Source organism: Crinia signifera, chromosome 11 (genome assembly GCF_055691185.1).
Source record: "Crinia signifera chromosome 11, ASM5569118v1, whole genome shotgun sequence".
Classification (NCBI taxonomy): domain Eukaryota; kingdom Metazoa; phylum Chordata; class Amphibia; order Anura; family Myobatrachidae; genus Crinia; species Crinia signifera.
This window is the reverse complement of record NC_139227.1, coordinates 102,549,688-102,575,740: the sequence shown is the minus strand read 5'-3', so window position 1 is coordinate 102,575,740 and position 26,053 is coordinate 102,549,688. Positions and strand designations below refer to the sequence as shown.

At 46.0% G+C, this 26,053-nt stretch overlaps 1 protein-coding gene across 7 annotated transcripts in view; it reads left to right on the top strand.

Annotated features, from left to right (window-relative positions):
- Positions 1–26,053, top strand: part of NELL1 (neural EGFL like 1) — a 558,514-nt gene that overhangs the window by 87,745 nt on the left and 444,716 nt on the right. For all 7 annotated transcript variants that reach the window (XM_083164040.1, XM_083164038.1, XM_083164037.1 and 4 more), the window contains exon 3: positions 3,427–3,577. In XM_083164040.1, coding sequence (XP_083020166.1) covers positions 3,427–3,577 — 151 coding nt within the window. The remainder of the gene's footprint in view (positions 1–3,426; positions 3,578–26,053) is intronic.

Sequence of the window (26,053 nt, the reverse complement as noted above, 5' to 3'; positions counted from 1 at the left end):
ATGTGCACTGCAGGGGGAGGCAGGTATAAAATGTGCAGAGAGAGTTCGATTTGGGTGAGTTATTTTGTTTCTGTGCAGGGTAAATACTGGCTGCTTTATTTTTCCACTGCAATATAGATCTCACTTTGAAGTAAAACCCCACCAAATCGAATTCTCTCTGCACAAGTAACATCTGTCCCACCTGCAGTGCACATGGTTTTTTCCATCTAAGAAGGATTTTGTCAGAAAGAGTGAACTAGAATAAGGCCCACAGTATCCACCACTCAGGAATTCAGAACTTTCTTTTGTTTGTTTATTTTACTTTTTTTTCACAAACAGGGCGTGGCATGAAAATTGTAAAATGATTTAATATCAAAATGACAGCTTCTGCAATGTGCTTTCACTTTGAGCTGTGACCGTTTTACTTTCCCTTTGAACTGTGACACAGCTCCCTCTCCATATCCAGCAAGTTTGAATCCGATCAATATCCCTGCAAAATTGCTTTCACTTTCTGTTATGACATCTTTTAGCAAAAAAAGGAGTAATTTGTTTCGTTGCGTGGCCTCTAATGGTCATTGGCGGTACTTCACCTCAAATGAAACCACATCTCTTTCTCTCTCTCACACATAGAATCACAATGTAGCGGACTAGCTTTCAAAGCTTTTACTTTGAGTGGGCTTACTAGTGTGTGTGTGTGTGTGTGTGTGTGTGTGTGTGTGTATATATATATATATATGTGTCTGTCTGTGCCTTACCTGTTGATTTCAGTGATTCTCCCACCAGCCCGGCACAGCTGAAGGCATGTGACTGATCAAATAAGAGCAGGTGTGAAGAAGTGTGGAAACATCTGAAAATCTATTTCCTCCACACTTTATTTGTCATTAATGAATTATATGTGGTTTTTATATAGTGAAAATTCCCTTTTTTTTTTGTTCCTTCAATGGTCAGCGCAGCTCAGAAACGCATTCAGGGTTGCTCACTGTCCAGAGCCATATTTGTGTGCTAGTCCATCACTCACATTAGGCCGGAGATTTTGTGCAATAAATACACATCGTATTTTATATTTTCCCAAATTCTTTCCATTAATAGAGCATATTTTGTGCTTGGATCTCCTGTTTCTAGAAAGAAGGCGAGACAATCGCATAGAGCTAATGTACTGTTAAATTAACATAAAATGATTTATCATTTCCCTGTGTATTAATAGAAAAAATATAAAATGATAAGTTATAATGCATTGTCGCTTAGCACAATCTGTACCGCAGCCTACTTGTATATTTAAAAATCTGCTTGATGGAATATATAAATATCCGTCTCCTTTTGTAAACTCTATCGCACTCTATATATGGCACTCTATATATTGCGCTCTGCTTTAGGTATGGCCATCATTGCCATTGCCATCTGGTTATTCTGCAACTGGCCATCAATAGTGCTAAACTATGCAGTGGCTGACCATCGATATTTTTACATATCGATGGTCATCCATTGTGTTTGATTGATTGGCCTGTGGGCCAATCAAAACATGGGGGCGGTGCTTCGCGGGTGTCAGGGGGCGGAGCTATGTTCCGTGTCCCGGCACTTTGGAAAAAAAAACATCAAAAAAGCAAAACAGTTTTGCTGTTCCATTGATGGAGGTAAATCATCTGGTTCTCCCCCATCGATGGCAAAAGTATTCAACATCGGTCATGAACCATTGATGATTTCAAATCATCAATGGTCGATGGCCATCCCTACTCTGCTGTACCGCGGTAGAACTCATTGATAATAAAGGCAAATTGGCGCGGTCTCCCCCACCCCTCCGTTTACCCATTCCTCTTCTGAGACCTCCCCAGATGTAATTTTTTTTAAATGGTATACGGTCAACAGGCTCGGAAGGTTGACAATGGGATGTCGACAGTCAGAAGGTCAAAATTAGGTTTTCACATTTTTTGAGCTGACATGTGCCGACAGGCGGTAATTCATGCCCTACTATCCACTATGACTTGGCGGGAGAATAAAATAGCGTGCGCAGCAAGCCATGCAGTGTCCATGTTGACATTCTGGACAAAGAAAGGTGGGAAACTCATGTTGACCGTCGAACTTCCCATTGTAGACCTTCCGACGCCATCAATCTTACCCATGTTGACCTATTTGAGGTGTCGACAATATATGGTTACAGCTCTAAATCTCTTATTGTGATCTATGCCAACAGAATACGTACATGCCAGATTCATCACCATGGGGGTTCTTTACCATTACCCGCTACCATCTTTAGAATCCCTGTTCCCACTGGCCAGTACTTTGTGCTGATGTAGTGAATGGAGTTCTATAGACACACAGTACAGAAAGCGGTGCTCTGTCGTACCCATCACATAAGCGCAGTCAGACACACTACCATTGGTTGTAATAAAGTACCAATTAGCTCCTGTCATTTTTCAAACACGACCTGTAACATGGCAGTTAGGAGCTGATTAGCTGGTACTTTACCTCCCTCTACTTTATCTCATTCAAAATGTTATATATTTTTTAAAAGCCTTGTGACAGATCTGCTGATATTTAGTATCGAGCAAAGAGGAGAAATCCGTTAGAGAACTGTAGTTGAACTGTAGTTAATGATGGCAAACATTGATGTTTGCTACCATTGACCGATGTTTTGGCATTGATGTTGGCAGTCCAGTGTCTTATCAGCATGAGTTCTGATAGACTCACCCACCTTCTCTGATTGGCCCACTGCTGTCAGGTGTCCCCATGGATGGTTTCCTGCCCGTTGATGGAAAGTACCACTGACACCAGTGATGGGGATCCATGCGATGGCCATTTTAAATGATTATATAGTGGAAGGAGTGTAATAGAATTTTACAAAACAAAAACCAACAAAAAAATTATTAATTCCCTACCTTTTTCCCAGCCTGCAGCCAATGAATGCCTGCCAGCATGTTGATTGGTGGGTGGCTAAAGCTGTGCACCAGTCAGAATGCAGCATTCCCTACCTGCTTCCCAGCCTGCAGCTAAGCAGTGAATGGCTTTCAGCATGCTGATTGGTGGGTGGCTGAAGCTGTGCACCAATCAGAATGCAGCATTCCCTACCTGCATCCCAGTCTGCAGCCAGACAGTGGAAGGCTGTCAGCATTCTGATTGGTGGGATGGCTAGTGCTATCCACCAATCAGACTCTAAACAGCCATTCACTATATGTGGATGGGTGTGGCTGGACCATGGTTGTTTATAAATTGGTTCCCATGAATAAGTGTGTAGTGGCCCCAGTGCATTGCTCAGGGCCAACTATGCTGTTATGGTAAATACAATGTCATACAGCCTGAATTCTCTTACAGGATGAAAAGTATATAGTATATTTATGTATATATGTGTGTGTATAGGGTTTGTTATTAATGGACTCAAGCACAAACCGTCTGCCTAATGCATCATCTATCCAGAGAACACTGATGTTGACTTATTCTCTTCTTCTTCCGCAGATGCGGAGCGAGAGATCCACGCGGCCCCGCGCACCGCTGAAAAGGTGATCCAGTTATTCCGGAATAAGCGCGAGTTCACCTTCTTGGCTTCCATAAAGCAGAAGTCATCCTCGTCCGGCATCATCCTATCCGTGCGGGAAATGGAGCACAGGTAAGAGAAGAATGCGGTTCTCTTCCTCTCCTAAGTGTCATCTGACAATGGTGGAGTGTGACGCTGGACTCCCACTGTGACACCTCACCGAGACATTGATCTTGTGAGATTCTCCGCTCGGCCAGGAAAGGGTTTATACTGGTAGATTGTGTCGGGGAAATGTACCGGATTGTTCTCTTGTGGGAAGACATATTTAACTTTTATGGCCAAATCTATCTATTGTCCAACCACACGCGGGAAAGGCCTGTTTTCCATTGTCTCTTTAGTTCCGTAAATGTGTTTTATACCTCTATTATACTGCAATATCGCTGCGTGACGGTGTCCGGGGAGCTTACTGGTACCATGAAAAGAACGTTTCCACTGTAAAGATTTATAGTGGTTTTTACTTATTTTTATTTATTTATAGTATCAAAATTTTTATAAGATCCTATATATTTTAATCTCAAAATAGTGTTTTATATAAAGTAGTGGCAGAGATAGCCCTTGCCTGGCTCGTACTTGCCCACGTGTCCTGTAGACTTGGGAAATGGGATTTGATTGACGGTGAATGCTTTGCCCAGCTGAATCTATGCGATTTCTAACCATGGTTTTAAAGCCGTCAATGGCCATCATTATAGTGTAATATAATACTGTATAACAATGGGTTTAAAGCCATCGATGGCCATCACTGCAGTTTAATATAATATAACAATGGATATTTTAAGCTGGATTTTTCTCCCCCCCTCCCCCCCCCCCCCCCCCCTTTTTTAAATTGTTTTGGAAAAGTTTTTTTTTAAATAGATGTTCTTGACCTAATTCAATCATAAATAATGCAATTTCTCATTGGAGATATTGGCTAGTTGAGAGGGTAGTCCAGGAGTGGAGAGCTTTGGGGGTTGTCCAGATGTGGTTGGCGTTGCTATCGGATACAGCAGTGATAGCGCTGTATGGTGATGCAGCAGGAGGCGTGTATTACAAGCAGATGCTTCCTTCTGTGGTAGTGACACGTCCTAGGATTCAACATCAGAACTCTCCATCACCATTGGCTGGCTTGCGGCACCCATGGTGCAAAAAAAGACACTCTTCGCAGAGGCCAGCAAATCTCCATTCTAGGTGGCAGCAGACTATCAATCAACGTTATACTGGTCTGCTGCCATCCTACGTCTCTGGCAAAAAGTACCGGTAACCAGTGCATAAAGCGCAGCCGCGACCAGACCTGTATGAGGGCCTTTTGTATGTGGTGGAAGGGGCCAGGTTGGAGAGTCTGCGTCAGTGATGTCACTAGGGGATTGGCCGGCTCTATCCTCAGGCCTTGGCTGTTTGTACTGTGAGTAGGTAACAGGTAAGTTCTCTCCTGCTGTCGCTCAGTATGTTGGGGATTGTACTCCTTGACTATTGGTCACTTGTCCCCTGTGCCAGGTTCCAGGTCTATAAACCTTTGCTGACTGTGGGAGCATTTTGCTGAGGAATTAAACATTTGTCGCAACAGAATTTTCTAAAGTGGTCGTTCAGCTCATGATGCAAAGTGTACAGCTGCCAAGTGCCACCACTAGAGGTGGGGGCATCAGCTGCCGGATGGGGGACATTGCTTAGACGCAGATGTAGGAAGCAATGAAATCTAAGCTTTTATAGCACGCACTTGGATAAATCCTACCTTAAAGCTGATTGGTTGCCACTGATACACTTCTCCACTTTTATTCACTGCTTCGTACATCTCCCCCATGTGTAAGTGTAATCTATGCAAGTACCTACTGTTGGCTAATACATGTCCCTACCCTGCCTGTCAGCCACCCACCGTGTCCAAATGAAGTCGGACCATTGTCTAGGAACAGTCAGGAATTCAGGTTGTATGGATCACTGGGTCACCAGCATGTTGGTCATCATGATCATAGGTCAAAGGTCAAAAGGTCGTCATGAGGTTTTTTAGTTTTTCGACCCAATGACCGTTTCCCATAGTTTCCTGGAGATTCTTTATATGCCAGTAACAGAAGGTCACTGTAATAGAGAAAATTGTATTGAATTTTGCATTATATGTATCCTTCAATATTTTATTACTATGTCAATGGGCCCCATCTCTGGCATTACGGGGCCCTATCCCCTCTCTCTGGCGTTGTGGGGTCATTGGGCCCTATCACTCTCTGGCACCACAGGGCCATTGTGCCCCATCCCCCTCTCTGGCGTTAGGGGGTCATTGGGCCCTATCGCTCTCTGGCACCACAGGGCCCTTGTGCCCCATCCCCCTCTCTGGTGTTATGGCATCCTTTGGGCCCCCATCCTCTCTGGCATATTTATATAATATATTAGCAGTGTAGTGATATACAAGGGGGAGGTGGTTATGAGCATCCGGAACCCCCCCCTCCCCCCCCCAACTCCATACATATGTAGATTATTTGTAATGCACAAATATCCTGCCATAAACAGGAAACTGCACTCGGGAATAAGAAAGCCGTCAGGCACCCCCTAATGCTGTGCACAACCTATTAAACACCTCCCTGTCACTATGGCGCTTCAGCTACATGGCCTTCGGAGGCCCTCGGACCAGCAATCCATTTTTGTGTGTTTTGCATTATTAATTGTACTAGACCATTGTCACTACATACCTGCGTCATCCATATCGGTTTTTGACTTTATTTGCATGTACAGAGTACTTAGAAGATGGGGTACCAGATGTATCAAGCTCAAAAAGTGATACAGTGGAGAGAGGTAGCATCTGGCTGGCTGCTGATCAGACATTTTTAAAACCCAGCCTTTAACGTGACAGGTAGGAGCTGATTGGCTGGCTGTTTATCACTCTCCATGTTATCACTTTTGAAGCTTGATAGATCTGGCCATAATACTGAAATATGCAGGAGATTATGGTGTGGCTAAGAGATGTTTTACATTGTAGTGAGTGCCAATCGATGATGGTAGACAATGTATGCCTGATTGGCGGAGCTAGACACACCCAATGGGCAGTGTTACACACGCCCAATAGGTGGTGCTAGACCCCTTTAAGGAGTGCACTCCCTAATAAAATGTGCTGGGAACACGTATGTATGTATGTAATAAAATCTGAGGAGCAGGTGTGAGTGACGCACCCATAGTTTACGCTGCTGTGGTATTTTATGTTTATATTTGAAAGGTTTTTTTTTTTTTTTTTGCTTCTATAATTCTTTGCCTAAAATAAATTCCGTTAGATACTGTATAAGATTCTGCCTCTGTGTGAACAATGGAGCAGTTATCGCCATGGTGACTGTACAACAAGCATCTATGGATTCCTGTAAGATTCTTCATTGTCTACATTCAAAGTACATTAAGCGGCATTTCTGAAATGGCAGCGTTTTCTTGTGCTGCTTCCAGCAATATTACACATCTCTCTGAACCCTCCCCCCGCCAACCCCCCAAAGTCCTGCATTTTATCCTGACCTATGTAACTAAGCAATGGACCGATATCCTTGTGGCTGCAATCATCCATATCGGACATATGTCAGCGCGGCCTAGTTCTCAGAGTTCCTCTCGGCTCCTGTTTCTGGGTGAGCCTCTTCTGTCCTATGTTCCATAATATATTACTGTACGGTGTACCCCAGAGATCCTTGAACCAGTGCCTATCTCCTATTTTCTGTGTGCGCCTTTAGACTTTGCTTTACTTATTGTTTGATTTTGGATGAGCTCTGTAATGTTCTGCTGGCGTCACATCTGTACATGTTCTAGAACAGCATATAATGTCTCTCTTATTCTTTACTAAGGATACACAACATTACAAGGACATACACACGCTCTTGCCTGCTCAATCTTGTGCTCACTTGCTCTAGCACAATCTTTTGCTCTCGCACAATCGCTTGCTCTCACTCTACCGCTCGCTCTTGCTCTATCGTGCACACTATCGTTAGCACTATCACGTGCTCTCACTCTCTTGCTACATCACGTGCTCTCGCTCTTGCTCTCGCTCTATTGCAGGTTTTGTTGTTCAGTTTGTCTGAAGTTCTAACCCTCATTTCTGATTCATGACCATACTGTATATAGCTGACAGTACTTTAGGAACTGCACTACACTGGCTAAACCTTGGCAACAGTGTAAACCTATATTTTATAAGTCACTAGTCTGTAGTATAACAAGTACAGTCTCCTCTGTGCAATGCTCAACCATATCTGGTGTGGATCATTGTCCCAACAGTAATGGGCAGGAGGCGTCTAGGTGGACCCCAAAAGGTCAACAGTGGGAAAAGGTTCACAAAAGGTTTTTTTTTTTTTTGGTGGTTTGGTGGTTATGCTGACGTTATGCACATGGACCCCCGATCGGTTTGCCATGTCCCCTTGTATGCTCAGGGGCCAGGTGTCTCGCTCTGCTGATGCTGCACTCGGCACACTTAACCATCCACATGACCTCCGACACGTAGAGGTAAAGTATGAAAAAATTCAAAATCAACTTTTTGCATGTGAATCGCATTTTATGCCCCACGGTAGTGCCCGTAATGCTCACATTATTTCCCACCGTAGTGCCCGTAACTCGCGCAGTAGAGCCCCTTATACGCATTATGCCAGATACAACCAATGGCGTCACTAAGGGGATGCAAGCTGCTCGGTGACCGGAGCTGGGTGGTGCACTGTAAAATTACATGCAGGAGCTGGCATGGCATACTGACTGGCCTCTGGGGACAGCTCACATCCCCTGGATTCATAGTGACAAAAATGGCAGTATGAGATACAAGGCCGTGCCCCATCTGTAAAGCCACACCATTTTTCACTGGTAGACAGGCCTTCATGCATAAAGAGCAAGCCCTTTGAAGCACGTGTCACCTCAAGTAGGTATGTCGTCCCCCCCCTTTTTTTTGGGGGGGGGGGGGGGGGGATCTCAAAGCAACTATTCTGGCGAGTATGCAGGTAGCTGGTACATATTACACCATAGACCACTGTATATGGGCTGGGCAAGTCCAAACCATGTGTATATCACATCTGCGGCACATGTAGGGTTAGACTTATCAAAGTTTGAAGAGAGAGAAACTACTAACCAATCAGAACCTGTCCTTTTTCAAACGCCGCCTGAGCTGCAACTGATAGGATGGTACATTACATTATCTCTCTCCAAAGCTTAGAAAATAGTTCCCACCGTCTGCAATTTATTATAGAGGGTGAGTCCCATGTGGAAAGCGCCTGTTTTATATTTCAATATAACTCTATATACTGTACCTACAAAGTGAAATTGGGATAAAATCGCCCCATAACCTCAATCTGTTCACTTCCCGGATTGGCCCAGCCATAGCCGTGCTCCGATCGAGCAGCACCTACTTATTTTCCCACAGACCTCGTCCATTTCATCTTCTCCGATTCACAAGGTAACATCAAATTGGAGATAATGGGTCAGGTTGTACATCACTGGGGGATAAAGGATACACTGACTTTGGTTTTGTGATATCAGTGTCCCCTCGCTTGGACCCGTCTCTCTCTGCTGTACTGTATATACTGAGGGTACAGATAATGGAATTGCTTTCCTCTGTTCCCGGGAAAGTGTTTATGTGAATGGGGTCGCTGTAACACGGCTATCTGCTCATGAAACAAAATTACTCCCTGAGGACGTGGGACGTGTTTTACTGAGATAGGAACATCTGAGGATCGGAATACGCTGAACTGTGATGAATTTCTGGAGAACAATTCTGGAAAAATTCCCTTTTCTGTTTCTACAATCCGATATTTGGAAGGAACTTTAGTTCCAATTTATCTTTTTTATTTGTTTTTGATAAACTTGTGTATGTACGCTGCAGCCAGCTCTCGCTGCTTCCTAGTAACCGGTAATTATGACCGTGATACATATTGTGCCGGGTGACTGAAGCCACTCATTTGGTATTGTATTATTTTTGTTCCAAATCCTAACACATCGGAGGACTCTGTAGACGTGAAGTCTGCCTGAGAGGACACAAACATTCTGCTCCAACGCGTTGGAGACCTGGAGTGAATGAGGTGTGAATCCCGTTCCTGTATAAATCAGGTTTAGATGTTTCTGGCATTGAAGTATTGGTCCACCAATAACTGGGCTTCCACTCAGGTTGTCAGGCTGAAACGTACACAGACCATAGAATATAACTATTCTCCCTGTTTGTGTATATATTATAAAGTAGGTGATTCATCGCGCCCTATGGGCGCTCTTCACACCGTCGTAACGGGCTCCGTGCCCTTAACCTGTGAAGGTCTTTATTGTGTGAAATAAGTTGTAATGAAGTTGGGCTTGAAGAGAATATATGTTAGTAGAGAGGTGGATGGGTGCGTGCTATAGATAGTGGCGGTGCGTGGCATTGGGTGGGTGAGGGTTAGGTGCAAGAGTGTGATGGATGGTGCTTGGGGGTAGGGTGTGTGTGTGGGTTGCGGGTATATATGGGTTGGGTGAGTAGCAGGTAGTGTTGCGTTGGGTGAGGGTGGGGTCGAAGGGTGGGATAGGTGAGTAAGGGTGTGGGAGGGATGGGTGTGTGTGTACTGTGGGTGGTGGATAGTTGGGTGCACATGCAGTAGTGCAGACGCTGCAGCGAAGTTGCCCCTGAAGATAATATTTGTAAATACAGAGGTGGATGGAGTGGTGTTGTGGATGGTGGAGGTGCGGGTGGGGTTGTGAGGCAGGTCGGTGTATGTTAGGTGGGTGAGGGTCGGGTGCAAGAGTGGGATGGCTGGTGTAAGGTGGTTGGGGTGCGTGGGTGAGTGAGGGGTGGGGGGATCCATGGGGTGGGTGAGTTGCAGGTGGGATGGGTGGGGCAAGGTGTTTTGTGGTGGACAAATGGGTGCATGTGTACTGTGGGTGGTGGTTTGTTGGGTTTACATGCAGCAGTGTAGAGGCCGCTCCGGCCCCTAACATTTCCCTAGTGCCTCCCGCTGCTGCTTTAGTACCCTCCTCCATCACATCCCCACCTACTGCTTTTTCAGTAACCCCCTCCAGCACTTCCCCTCCTTGTGGTCAGCTGTCTTCATTAGTGGCCGCCATCTCATCCTGCTGTGATGGGCATGTTACACATAGCAGCAGCAGCCAGTTCGGGGGCGGGGTGGAGGGAGGCTGTGTCCGGCTCCTGGCATTGGCACCACTGTTACCTCGCCGCCAGTGAACAGCTCATTCCGTGGTAGTGCGGGGTGTGATGGGCATCCGTGCGGTCTGCTGTCCTCAGTAGTGGCCGCCGCCGCCGCCTCCTCCTGCTGCGACGGCCATGTTACAACAGCAGCAGCCAGTTTGGGGGGGGTGGGTGGAGGTAGATGGCGTGCTGCACCAAAGTGACCTTGCCAGCAGAAAGCAGCACATTCAAAGGAGGTGTGGGGTGTGACTGGCGTCCGAAGACGGGGCGGTACAGGGAGGAGAGAGTCTCCACGGATGAAGCAGTGGGTTCTCTCCTCACACTCCTAAGATTGCCGGCTCCGTCCACCAATCATACGCCGAGACCCGCCCCTTCCCTGCCTCTGCTGCCGAATGAAAGGCCAGGAGCACCGCCCCCTCCTGCCCCCCCTGTTGGCAGTAGCAACTTAATCCTGGGCACACAGCAGCCCCTATGTACTTTCTGTACATACTGCTGTGCCCCACTGCCTTCCTAGTACTGAATACACTGCTATGCCCACTGCCCTTCTATAGCTCTCCTATATATTAGCCCAGATATGTGTGTATAACGCAGGGCGGAGTTTCACTTTGACTTCACCAAGCCATTATACACACATTCACAAAGCGCTGTTCACACCAACGTTAGGGGCTCCACCTCCGTAACCTGTGAATGTTTGTATTGCGTGAAATATGGTTTGTGCAGGAGGGGCGGGTGTGGTATACTGCGTCTAATTTGAGTGGGCTTCCAATGATTGTGGTCGTGTGAAACTGAGCCGTTTGGTTCCAGAGAAATCTGCCCTCAAACGGATTCGGTATGAAATCCCGACATGGACAAAATCCCGACATGGACAAAATCCCGACATTTAAAATCCTGACAGGGTCAAAAACCCGACCTATAAAATGTACAGGTGAAACAGTCCACATGCCTTTCGGTCGACAGGTGCGAGGTCGACATGGGTTTTTTGACCCGAATGTCGACATAGTCGACATGGACACAGTTGCAAGTGAACCGCAGCCCCTCGCATCGCTCGCTATGCTTCGGGCACGGTGCCTCGCTGCGCTCGGCACACTATTTTATTCTCCCACCACGCCGTAGTGGATGGTAGTGCATGAAATACTGCCTGTCGGCACATGTCGGTTCAAAAAACAGTGAAAAAACCCATGTCGACCTCGCACCTGTCGACCGAAAGGCATGTAGACTGTTTCACCTGTACATTGTATATGTCGGGATTTTAAATGTCGGGATTTTGACCTTGTCGGTATTTTAAATGTCGGGATTTTAAATGTCGGGATTTTGACCGTCAGGATTTTGACTGCATCCCCCTCAAACAACATGAACAGCCAGAAATTACATTTCAGAAATTAAACAATCGGTTTACCCACAATATCTCTGGAACCAATTTACCCATATGGACTAGCCTGGTATCAGATTGAAGGCCCATCGATTTGGGTTCAACTGAGATCAACCTCGAGCTTCTGTGATGCCACGGGCAGCCATCGGAACTGGGTGGGGGTCAGAATTGGCGGGTCCCATGTTATCCTATGGGGAAAACGTTCCAGCTTTGCCCGGCGGTATCTCCAGTTCCCGGGGGGCTAGCGAAGAGGGGCGAGGCTCGTTGGAAAGCTCTGGCCCTCAGCTACAAAATGGGCCGTTTGGAGAGTGGGCCTGGAGCTACAGCTCCATCAGGCCCATTGCTAATCCGGCCCTGGCAACTTTGGCTGTGTGCTGGGAGGCTAGGTGAGCAGGAGGCCGGGGGAAGGGAGGGGGCCACTGGGCTGCAGTCGCTATAGCCCAGAACTGTCAATCTGTATTCAGTGTGTGTAAAACGCTGGCCGGGGGGCGGCGATCACTTTATGACTGCGCCCAGTGTTATATACACTCACAGATTGACAGTTCTGGGTTATTATATAAGAGATGGGCCTTATGGGACCCAGGAGTGGGGGAGGCTGGCAATGCCGGGTCTGTAGAGGTTGGGGAGGCTGGCAATGCCAGGTCTGTAGAGGTGGGGGAGGCTGGCAATGCCGGGTCTCTAGAGGTGGGGGAGGCTGGCAATGCCGGGTCTCTAGAGGTGGGGGAGGCTGGCAATGCCGGGTCTGTAGAGGTGGGGGAGGCTGGCAATGCCGGGTCTGTAGAGGTGGGGGAGGCTGGCAATGCCGGGTCTGTAGAGGTTGGGGAGGCTGGCAATGCCGGGTCTCTGGAGGTGGGGGAGGCTGGCAATGCCAGGTCTCTAGATGTGGGGGAGGCTGGCAATGCCGGGTCTCTAGAGGTGGGGGAGGCTGGCAATGCCGGGTCTCTAGAGGTGGGGGAGGCTGGCAATGCCGGGTCTGTAGAGGTTGGGGAGGCTGGCAATGCCGGGTCTCTGGAGGTGGGGGAGGCTGGCAATGCTGGTTTTCTAAAGGTGGGGGGAGGCTGGCAATGCCGGGTCTCCAGCATTAGGGGAGGCTGGCAATGCTGGTTTTCTAAAGGTGGGGGGAGGCTGGCAATGCCGGGTCTCCAGCATTAGGGGAGGCTGGCAATGCTGGTTTTCTAAAGGTGGGGGGAGGCTGGCAATGCTGGGTCTCTAGAGGTGGGGGGAGGCTGGCAATGATGTGTCTCGCATTAGGGGAGGCAGGCAATGCTGGTTTTCTAAAGGTGGGGGAGGCTGGCAATGCCAGGTTTTTAGAGGTGGGGGGAGGCTGGCAATGCTGTGGGCCCTATATGTGAGGAGACTGACAATGTTGGGGGATGGGGGGGGGGGCAGTGTTGCAAGTAAGGGGGTACGGCGTGGTACGGAGTACCTGTAAGAAATATGTTGCAGGTACGCAGTACCACTTACCCCCTGAGCCACTGTCAATTCTATTTTTATTTTAAGTCTAAATATAATGCATCCACAGCCCACCCAGCGTTATGATTGGTGCTGTATGCAGCTACCGGCTACTGCTGATTTAGCCTGTCACATTGACAGGCATCAGCGGCGCTGACAGCATGAAGAGCAAGCTCCACAATTGTAAGCACAAGCTGCCCGGCTCTCCCCCAAGCAAGAGCCAACCCACCCCCAGTCATTCCCTGTTTCTCATTCCCTGTCTCCTAATGCCATGCTACTATTGTCATTTAGTCACTTCTCTAGCTTTGTGTGACCACACCCCCTCATGACACATAGCCACGCCCATTTTTGGTGGAGGCTATCAGTACCACCAAGAAAAAAATTCTACTTGCACCACTGGGGGGGGGGGGACTGAAGCTGAAGGTGGGGATAGATTTGTATTTGATTCTGTTCCAGATCTAATGATGACGTGTTAAACACCTATGTCTAGTAGGGTGGGTGCCGGTACGTTGGCCTGTCCTGTGCCGGCAGCAGTCGCCCCATCATTCCGACAGTATTAGTTTGTCCAGAATTCTTTCCATCATTCCGCACGAAGGGAGCAGGAGAAAGTAAATATTGTTCTCATGTCCCATCTATATATAGAGTGCGACCCGCCTCATACTGTACTCTATATACAGAGGTCACAGAGCCAGGTCATGTTATAGATGCCACCGAGGGAGAACAAACATCCAATAATCAGCTGTGACTTGTGCAGTGTGCTGCTTGGCGTCTGCTGTAAGACATTACAATGGACTGCGCTACAGTCACTGCCTCCCTTCGGGGAAATAACACATCACCGCTCTGGCTTATCACATATATGTATAAGGGAATTCTATACAGCGGCTTATAGATGCTGTGCGACCGTTGTGGTGTTATCAGGGGGCTGGAACGAGCGGGATTACATGTGCTGATTAATTCAGATCTCCTGCGATATATATATTTGTGCGCAGGTGTTATGGATGTTTGTGCCGTTAGAACCGTATTTAACGTCAGACGTAAGTTCCTGGTGTGAGGGCGTAGGTGCCTGTGAATAACCGGTATGGGTCATAGTATCAACATTCAGTAGGCGACACCTGAAAAAGGTCAGCATGCCTGATGCCGATAGGGTCAAAAGGTCGACACAAGCAATATGTCGACATGGAAAAAGGCTGACATGAGGTTTCACAATTTTGGGTATCTATGTCGACATACATTGACACGGACACCGTATAAGTGTATACCTTATGTGCACATGGTCAAAATAGTCAAAAGGTCGACATGGAAAATGGTTGACACAGGTAAAGGTCAACAGGTTTCTCGCTCCACTTCCACATCCACATGGATGGCAAAATATTAAGAAGTCCAGGGGATGATGAAAAAAATCACGAGAAATTGATGTTGACCTTTACCACGTTGACCTTTTCATGGGACGACCATTGCCACGTCGACATTTTCATAGATCATCCTATCATTTTCATAACCGACAATACAGTGAACATCTTGGTGTCAACTGTACTGTTCAGAAAGCATCCTTGTGAAATGCATAATCAACAGCATCCTATAGATACCAATACAATACAGAGAACATCCCAGTGACTCCCATACTATACAGTGCATCCTTTTGACTGCCATATAATGCAAGTAGCGTCTTTGACTCACTGTACGGTGGGTAGTGTACAAGTTCAGTTCTCAAGAACCCTTAAATGGTATATGATGACTCTACAAAACCTATATATATATATATATATATATATATATATATATATATATATATATATATATATATATATATATATATATATATATATCAATGAATCACTTTACCACTGCAACACTTAGCAAACTAGATATCTTGACTCAAGAGCAGACACTCCCTTGTCGTGGGGCTGATGCTTTATTGTTGTTGTTCCCACATAGTAATTCTTCCTTCCTCTGACACATCTGGTGGATCCCACTGGGAAAAGGCTGCACACATTTCCATAATTGCTGACACACAACCTTCACATAACTGCGCAGATTACAACTGTCTGTTAGATTGTGCTCAACTGCAATTATGTTAATGGTAATTACAGCCTCGGATTCTCTCAGGTAATTCTCTTCGCGTGCACCCACGATCTTTGCATCGGAATCGCACACAGATCAGTTTGGAAACACTCATTACGTATTAGCATTGCTTATCTCACGCAGGAACGCTCCTTTTGTCGCTTGCCTGCATTTATTAACGTGTTACCCCGTTCACCCCCTTAGGAGTTGAATTTAAAAAAAAAACCTGCTTAGTGGGTGGCTGCAAATAACTGTCACAGTTTCCAGACCACCCAGCTGGTCGCATGTTCCAGGTCAGCCAGCAGGTGTACGGGGAGCGTTCATAAACTGTCATGTGTTCCAGAGCACAATGGTGATGCATTGACGGATATTTAATCACATAACTTGGAAACGAAACGAGCAATTACAACACCAATTATTTTCTGTCAATTCTACGACCTGGTCACATTGTTGCCAATTCACAGGCAGGGTGATTATCGATAGATTACGCATGAACATCCTATGATAAAATCCTGTAGCCAGACCAACAGAGACTGCTATCCCTGCTATCTTCCTTCTAACCGTACATGCAGTCAGCCTGATTCAGCTTCGTTATCAAAGCAAAAAAGCACACAACTGGGCAAATCCATGCTGCACTGCAGGTGGGTGGGGCAGATGTAACATGTTCAGAGAGATTTAGGGGTACATTTACTGAGATGGGAGTTCTAGTGAAGATGGGCCGTTGCTCATTACAACCAATAAGATTCTATTATCTTCTAGAAGGTGCTAAATAAATAAGAAATAGAATATGGTTGCTATGGGAAACACCCCAGCTTCAGTATAATTCTCATCTGCATAAAGTTACCCCTTAGATTTGGGTGGGTTATATTTGTTTCTGTGCAGGGTAAATAGCTGCTTTAATATGACACTGCTTTCGATTGAACACACCCCATCCAAATCTCTCTGTACATGTTACATCTGCCCCATCTGCGGTGCAGCATGGTTTTGCCCAGTTGTGTGCTTTTTTTTTGCTTTGCTAACAAAAAAACTGAACTGGCCCCGTAACGCGGATGCATTCGCTCCTCCGAATGCTGTTTCTTCATTACCGCCAATGGGACTCGTCTCTGTACCTTGTCTCAGCATGGAGCAAACCACATTACAATGTTTAATTGATACTCGGATAATTTACGGTGTGTCTGATGAGCTTTGATGGGAATTTTGGAACAGAACCTCTCTTCACGCCGTTTGCGAACGCCTCACAAATTACCCTGCATATGCTGCCTTCCACGGCAACACTTTTTCTAAACGACTCCCATTTCTCAAAGAAACGAAACTTGCAAATCAGAGTCACAATTTGGCAAGACGAGCGAGAAGCGGTGGGGAGCGAGCGGAGTCCTCCGCTCCTCTATGAGTTTGGCCCGAGTGGCGTCTATTGGCAAATGAAGATCAATGAGCAGCTTAATGGCTAGAAGAGAAAAATTGGCTCCATTCATCAAGGTCAGAAAGTCTTGTAAGGTGCATCTGGTGTCGTCGTTGTTGGGTCTCCACAGACATTCATCACTCTGTTTATGAAATGATTGCAGCCAGCTGGTGTGGCAGTAACACTATCCAAACGATTTAATGCGTTCTTTGCTGCCCAGAAGCGGAGACAACCAGAAGGCTTGAAGTACGGACATCTTTGTATTCGTCTTTTATAGAGATTATGCTTTAAGTGCTCAGAACAGTCCGTTGTTGAGGGCTGGAGGTTCCTGTAGATAATCCAAGATGGCTGCACATTGACGCACAACAATCCATTATTCTGCTTATTTATCTTGAGGTCAGAATTCTATTGTATGGTTTTTGGTGGTCGTTGACTCCAAGGGGGCAGGCATTATTATCGCCCCTATCCCTATGTCCTGTAAATCCCCCCCCCCCCACACACACACACCTATTCCTCCCTCTTTTCTCCCATGAGCAGGTTTTAACTGGATTTGACATTTTAAAATCAAACCAGTGTTATAGTCCAGTGATGGGAGTTTATACCAGGTGGCCAGAGGCAAGATAGAAAGTAGTCTCCCCCCCCCAATTTGGCACATCTAGGGGAATATACTGTAGATATCTTTTTTGCAGCTAAAAGTGGTGATAGGGATCTTTCTTTTCATGTGTTGGCTGACAATTATAATTAATAGAGACTTGAGAGGTTTTCACCAAAGTTCGGATAGAGATAAAGGACCAGGCAAGCGGCTTCTGCCTTACTCTACATGTTACAAGCTGTGTTTGAAAAATTGCAGTTATGAGTGCAGTGGCGTAACTATAGCGCACTGTTAATGCCACTGTATGAGCGGATAGGTTGGTCCATTATTTCTCACAAAAAAAAGTTTTGTTATAATAATGGCGCAATTGCTTAAAACAACTTCTGCTCCTCTTTCTTTAAGACACAACAGCAGAGCTGTAGCTCACTTCGATCTGTTATCACACATTCCAAGACTCTTCAGCTTAATTGGGCTGCAAAGGGGGGATTGTGAGTCAGCAGTGACTGCAGCAAATCTCTATGAAATGAGGAGAGAGATCTGTCCTAGTTCAGCAGCCCACTTTTATGGGGCCCCTTTTGACAGTTGGAGCACAGCAGCTACTGCCTCCAATGTCTCTGGGAGTTATATCAATGTTAAGGTGCCCATACATGGTGCAATGCGCACCATGCATTTTAAACTAAATAGCATGCATTTTGAACTAGATGCGATGCAATCTAGTTAAAAAAGTACAGGCAGCACACACTATGTGCTGTGCCGATGAGATGAGTGCACCCGTACATCACACTGTGTAAGGGTGGCATTAAGGCTGGTGTAATGGTTAACGCTACTGCCTCACAGCACTGAGGTCATGGGTTCGATCCCCACCATGGCCCTAACTGTGCGGAGTTTGTATATTCTCCCTGTGCTTGTGTGGGTTTACTCTGGGTACTCCAGTTTCCTCCATTATTCCAAAAATATACTGGTAGGTTAATTGGCTCCAAACAATATTAACCCTAGAATGTCTGTGTGTGCGTGTACATGTGGTTGGGAATATAGATTGTAAGCTCCACTGGGGCAGGGACCGATGTAAATGTTCAACTATACTCTGTACAGCGCTGCGGAATATGTGTGCGCTATATAAGAAACTGTAAATAATAAATAATTACAGCTGTAGTTTGCTAGTGCCATTTGCTTCTTCAGTGGATTAATCTGAAGGATTAATAGTACAGTTATCTGCTAGTGATAGCAGATAAGCTGTACTATGAAGATATTACATGTTACATGCATTTATACAAGTATGTCATACAGTATATGTAATTGGGTCCTATGATTGCTCCCTTGTCATCTACACTGTGTATATTATACATACATGTACTAGGGAGAAATGGGCAATTCTCTTTCAATGGACATGTTCCATTGAAATATCATATTTAGGTGATGAGGCCGACTGTCTGTTTTATGTGCAAGTATTGATCACCATGTGACTATATAATGAAAGGTTAACGCTGCTCCTCACCTCTATGTGGGGAATTCAAGTGTTGTGCACACCGGTGACCACTAGATGGCGAGAAGTGTTGTTCTGGTGGGACGTGCACAGCCGCTGACATTACTGTTATTTTGCAAGCTGGTGAGTAGAGATGCAATATGGGTGATTATAGATCTACAATGTCCAGGTATTCATTCGATAGGTCGACCACATATAGTTGACAGGTACAACAAATATCAACACAAAAATGGTTGACACAAATTTTTTTGGGCAAACTCTTACATACAGTAGTCCATTTATGTGACCACCAGCAGTTCAAACGTGTCCCCTCATTCTCTAGCTTCGCTCCCCATGCTAAGGGCAAGGTGATCACCCCCAATTAATGCCCACATGGATGGTAAATAAAGCATGGTGGGAATATATGTGAACACCCCCCCCCCCCAGCCCCCAAATAAATAAAATAAAGTTAAACTTTATGCGTTGACCTTTTATACCACGTTGACCTACTGTACTGTATTAACTGTCCGGATATGGGATATATGCTGGCCATTAATGTCCTTTCTGCTTTCTCTTGGGATTCTCCTTTCATGTTCCCATCTTCAGTCGTCATACACAGGGCAGTAGAGAGACTGCCTGGGCCAGGTACTTTTCAGGGGGCGTGGCCTAATTGTGTGAAGTGACCATGCACCACAGAAATAATAGCACTTTAAGCTCCTCACTGGTAGGGTTGGCCATCGTTACCTTTGCCATCAATGACAAAAGTGCACCTGGCCATTGATGGTGCGTAACTATGCAATGGATGACCAGCAATGTTTTTACATATCAATGGTCATCCATTGTCTTTGATTGGCCTGTGGGCCAATCAGAATTCTGCGGCTGGGCTTCACGGGTGTCCTGGGCGGAGATATGCTCCGCATCCCAGGAAAAAGCAAAACAAAACTATTCATTTAAGCTTGACATCGATGGTGGGAAACCATCTGGTTCTCCCCCATCGATGTCAAAACTATCTGACATCGGCCATAAACCATCAATGTTTTATAAACCACAATGGTCGATGGCCATCCCTACTCCCTGGCCACACAGCACCATGTGCTGGGTTGAGAAGAGTTGTTGCTGCTGCTGCTAGGTAACAGGTGCCAAACTGGGCCCCTCCATCAGACCTGGGCCCAGGTATCTAGTACCCCCAACCCCCTCTCTGCTCCATTGGTCATGCCGACTATTTACTGCTAGGTGTCCGACCCTCTGTTCACATCCCTGGCAGCCGCAGGTCGTCCAAACTGTAATAAGTAGAGACAGGATTATATGCAACATAAAAAGCTTAAAATATGCATGCAAATATGTATGAAGAATACTTAAAATATGCATGAAAAGTGTTAAAATATGCTACATTAAATAATAAAAAATATGTTTTAACTTATTTATTTAAAGATCAGCATACAATTAGTAAGCAGTAGAATAACAATTATATAACATTTTGTTACTCTTGAAAGCGTAAACAATCAGGTACAGTACTGTTCCAAATGTTTAGTAGTAAGATTGTGTCAACTATACGGACCCTCATCTACAGTGCCGATGGATCAAACGTCAGCATAGCATGTGAGGGTGGCGCAGTGGAAGGCTTCCTCCCTGCACCACAAACTCACTTTGACCTGGCGTTTCCTCTGCGCGGCGTGATGTAACAACCCCTCCTCTGTTGCAGAAGTCTCTCTCTATTGGCGCAAATTCCCAGGCCAGGGGCAGGCAAAGGTTCAGGAGCTTCGTGACGGCATCCACCCTGACTGACTTTTATTAAAATCGATTGGCAGCCTAGAGCAGTATTATTTATTTATTATTTATTTACAGTTTCTTATATAGCGCAGCAGATTCCGTTGCGCTTTACAATAGTAGACAGTGATAAGACAAACTGGGTAACAACAGACAGACTTGGGGGTTAGAGGGCCCTGCTGCAAGCTTACAATCTATAGGGACAGTATCAGACATAGCGTACATCCAAGGTCCCCCACACTGCGTACATATTGGCCCAGCCTACAAACTCTACCACTACCTGGCCAGCAGCAGCAGTACAAAGCAGTGCCGTTATTCGCGGGTGGAAAGGGGGCAGGGCCTAATATGTGAACTGCCCCCCATTGGAAAAATATGCACCATCACTAAATTTTAGGTAAAATATGCAATAATCAGTGAGAAATGGCAAAATATGCAAATACATATGCAAATGCATATAATTCTGTCTCTAGTAATAAGTGATGATCCTGAACTCCCCAAATACACAGCCGCCCCTTCTTCATCAGGTATATACAGAAAGTGTAGCGCTTTGAGATATCAGAGGGAATAAGGCTGGTGGATTGTTCAGATCTCTGAAAAAGCGATCGCATCAGAATTTCCAGAATAACTGCATACATATCGCATGTATAAGTGTGGTTTAATCCTTTTTATCCTGGATATTGCTGCGCACCTTTTGCCATAGTATCTGTTTTAGGAACAATGTGTGCCACCATTACAGCAATGACACTGCGCACTGGGTGAGCTGGGAAATTACATGCAGCCCAGGATATAGCTCACAACATTTCTCTTGTACCCATGCACTGTAACATATGTCTGTGTGTTTCCAGGGTGAGCGAACAAACTGAATTATTTCCAGCATATTGCATCGGAACTGACTGTAATATTTAACTTTTAATGTGCAAGGAGATGGGTTTGGAGCTGGCTTGTAATAACAGGGGAGCAGCTGTTTGCTGTGGGAATCACAGACGCGGCACCGCTCAGTTGCGCAGTTCCACAAAGCGAAGCTGACACTTGCACACCTGTGCTTTACTAATGGACAAGATTTGGATGGCTCAACGGGTCTTCCCCTATGACATTTACATAAAGCGCCAATGCTGACAGATATTCATGGGGTGTTTGCTAATGTCACTAAAACAATACCAAGGATCGGGTGTACTGTTACACTACAGATGTTGCACTAATATTGGTGTGAACGCCTGTAAATATTATCTGTACAATCAGTGAGTTCTAATGTATATTATAAGGTATAATGTACTATTATAGATTATTGTGGATATTCTACAGTCACAACCGGTTTCAGTGGTTAGTATTATATAGCCAAATAACTCATTTATGGTTTCCTACCATCTATACCTGCCAGCCAATCTGGTTGTGGTCTGGGGTCTGGCCTGATACCCATTGGCTTTGTAATAAATTAGCACTTTGTATAACCAATAAGTAGAGATGTGCGCAGAGTCTTGTGTTGGTTCTAATTTCATCATCATGTTTTTGTTTTGCAAAACCACCCTGAAAACATTTAGGATTTTAAATCCAAATTTGGGTTTTTGGCTTTTTGACATTTCATTAAAAAAAACAGTTAAAATCATGTAAAGTTTGTGATTCAAAACATGAAATTCAGATTTCAAATCTGAAATTTGAAACAGAAGGATGACCTGAACCGGGGTTCGGATTGGTTCTCTTCAGAGATTTAAACCAGTTTTTGTTGAGTACAGATCCACAAAATTTGGTGCGTTTGGATCCCCAGGAAACCGAACCGCACATCTCTACCCGATCTCTATCGTTACCCGTTACAGCTTGACCATTCTCATTGTCGGCGGTTATTGTGTTTGTGCTTTGTTATCGGCGATGCCTTCTGGTGCGGACTAGAATAATGGATCTAGGCCAAGATTTCCGGCTTGATAAATATTTGTTTTGAGCTGTAAGATCTAAACCACCGGACACATCAAACAAACATTTTTATCCTGGTGCTATAGGGTCTCCTTCATTTTCTCCTTCTGTGATTATAATCTACGTCCTGGAAACACAGATGCCGCCTAATCTACATATGGTGCTTAATATGGAGTTTATCTAGGTTTGCAATTAGTAACGCAATAGGGTATCCTGCATCCCAGGATGACCGTACACCTGAGAACATCCTCTCTTTCATCCCACATATACAGCCCACCGGTCCTGATTCCCAGAGCAGCCCGTAGATGGCCAAGTGACCTTCAGGTGTCTATTTACTAAGTCTTGGAGAGAGATAAAGTGGACAGAGATACTGTACAGCCCTCTAAATCTGATTTTAAAAAAATGGTGCCCCCTTTATATTTTGTCCCCTCATCCTTTCTTCTCTATGTTCAAACTGGGAAAATGACAGTACTTTACCCATAATCCATTGTGACTGTAAAATAATAGAATACTTGCACTATTTTGGTGCATAGCTAACCTATAGGAATCCGTGAATGGTGATTAGCATATAGTAAGTACAGTATTATAACAGAAAAATACGCACAAGACCAGCTGTGGATGTGTAGAATGTCGCTTAGGGGCACCAGGGATGCCGACTTTTACAGTCTCCTCTCCGGGAGAACCCCCGGAGAGGAGACTGTCAGCATCATTTCTGGGGGCGGGGCCTGATGGAGACCTCATCAGTCCCTGCCCCCAGTAATGCAAATCCCGCAATATGCGGGTCTCCGGTGAGGGGACGGGGCTAAATATTTGCATATTCAGCCCCGCCCCTTCCACAGAAAAGCTGTGAATTGCGGCAATTTAAAGCTTCTGACATCGGGGACATGTGGGGCGGGGCCGGGGGGGGGTCCGCCGGTATCCGCCGGTATCCGGGAGGGTTGCCCACCTTTCTGGGGGGCCGGGATGGGGACCCTATTTTCGGGAGCCTCCCGGCCATTCCGGGAGGGTTGGCAACTCTGAGGAGCACATGTTTGAAAATGTGACAATTAGTAATAACTGCACCTGTGCACCAGCTAGGTGGTCTGGAAAATGTGACCATTTGTAATGACTGCACCTGTGCAGCAACTAGGGGGTCTGGGAAATGTGACAGCAATGACTGCACCTGTGCTGCAGCTGTGTACTGAGGGGGTGGATGCTTTGTCAAGTTAGTAGGTCTGGGAAATGTGACCATTAGTAATGACTGCACCCGTGCACCAGCTGGGTGGTCTGGGAAATGTGACCATTAGTAATGACTGCACCTGTGCACCAGCTAGGTGGTTTGGAAAATGTGACCGTAATGACTGCACCTGTGCTGCAGCTGGGTACTGAGGGGGGATGCTTTGCCATTAAAGCCCCATAATCAATGCAGTTTTTATTATAATCTCACGAGTCACGGGTCTAGGAAACAGAAATGGGTCTAAATGATGCCATTTGTGTCCTATGTGACCCGTCCTCCCTATGAGTTTCCCCCCATCCTGCTTTACAAGGAGGTGTCCGGGATGCAGGAGATCCACCCCCTCTTACCGGGGACTAGCTTAGATATCGGGAGCCTCTCAGACGTTCCTGAAATAGGTCGACATGGCTAAGGTCGACACAAACATTAAGTCGACAATGGGAAAGTCGCGTTTTCTTTTAGAGCTGACATGTGCCGACAGGCGGTATTTCATACCTTACCATCCACTACGGCTTGGTGGGAGAATAAATATTGTCCCGAGTGCAGGGAGGCACCGTGCCCTAAGCATATCGAGCACAGCGGTACACTTAGACAGTGTGGTTCTTGTTTCCTAGCACGGCGCCCAATATTTTCATCTTATGGTATCTTATGCGATCGCATCGCATGCCATATAGCCGCATACAATGCATGCGATGGTATATGATTTTTTATTGTACAACCACCCTGATGGGTCCTTACAATGTTAAATGGCCCCCCATACTCAACGCCACCCCCACGATCAACGCCAACCCGAAGCGTGGCGAGCGCAGTGGTACGTGTCCTCCGACCTTTTCATACCCCCACTATCCACCTCGGCGTGGAGTTGGTTTTAGATAGTGTGGCGAGCGCAGCGAACCACCGAGCCCGAAGCGTGGCGAGCGCACACGGATTACTTTACATGTATTGCGCGGCCGCTCGCCATGCTTCGGGCTTGTATTCCGTGTCCCCTCGCCACGCTTCGGGCTCGGTGGTTTGCTGCGCTCGCCACACTATCTAAAATCAACTCCACGCCAACGTGGATAGTGGGGCTATGAAAAGGTCGGAGGACGCGTACCGCTGCCCCTCGCGGGCTCGCTGCGTTGATCGTGGGGGTAGCGTTGAGTATGGGGGGCCATTTAACATTGTAAGGACCCATCAGGGCGGTTGTACAATTAAAAATCATATACGATCGCATCCTAATTGCTATGCCATTGGATGGCATACGATGCAATGTGATATTTTATTGTACAACCTCGCATCGCATCACATACCATCGTATACGATATTTAGTGTTATGGTATGCGATGGGCGCCGTGCTAGGAAACAAGTACCGACAGTGTCCATGTCGACTATGTCGACATTTGGGCCAAAACAAAAAAACGGAAAAACATGTTTAACTTCCCATTGTCGAACTAATGCTTGTGTCGACCTTAGCCACGTCAACCTATTTCAGGTGTCGACCTTCAGTGGTCGTCCTAATGCATGTCGACATTCATGCAGTCGACTCTATGGCCTATACCCCATGTACCAGCCTGTGCATGTGCAACGTATAGGATTCCAATAAGAAATGGGCTGTTTGGTTTCACGTTCCCTATATCATAGTAATGTAGCACATAAGAAGCCGGAGCTGCATTTATTATTGTTCTGGGATTTGCATTACATAGATCATTCGTGTCCTAATGATATGTAAATTTATGATTTGGCTCTGATCTATAGCATCGAATCTGTAACATCTGTGATGCATGGGAATTAGATGCTAAGCTACATGACACAGTTGCAGCGACGTCACTGTAAGATGTGGTCTGTACTCTATACGGTTTATCTCCTGTTACTGGCTGCTTCCAGAATGGAGTCCTCTAGAGCGGCTCCTTCCTGCGCCGGTTCCTCTATGATGTCATCAGTAGATTCTATGTAAATCCACTTTATGCTTTGTGGCCCAATCGTCGATCAGCAGATCAACACCAGATGATTGACAGGGACATAGGTCAACTGCGACTTAGCTGGTTTAATGGTCGCCATTTAATTGGTCAGCAAAAAAAAAAGGTTCCTTTCTGCTTGAGCCTAGAATAACACTTCACTGTACATATTTGTATGATTTAGACAGAACTCCGGCGTCTGATAAATGAGTGGAAATGCCAGGATTGGTTTTGATAAATAGGAGATGACATGATACATATATATAGTGGCAGCAGTCAGATCCTTGTACGGCAGTGCAGTGATGAACAGCTATAACAG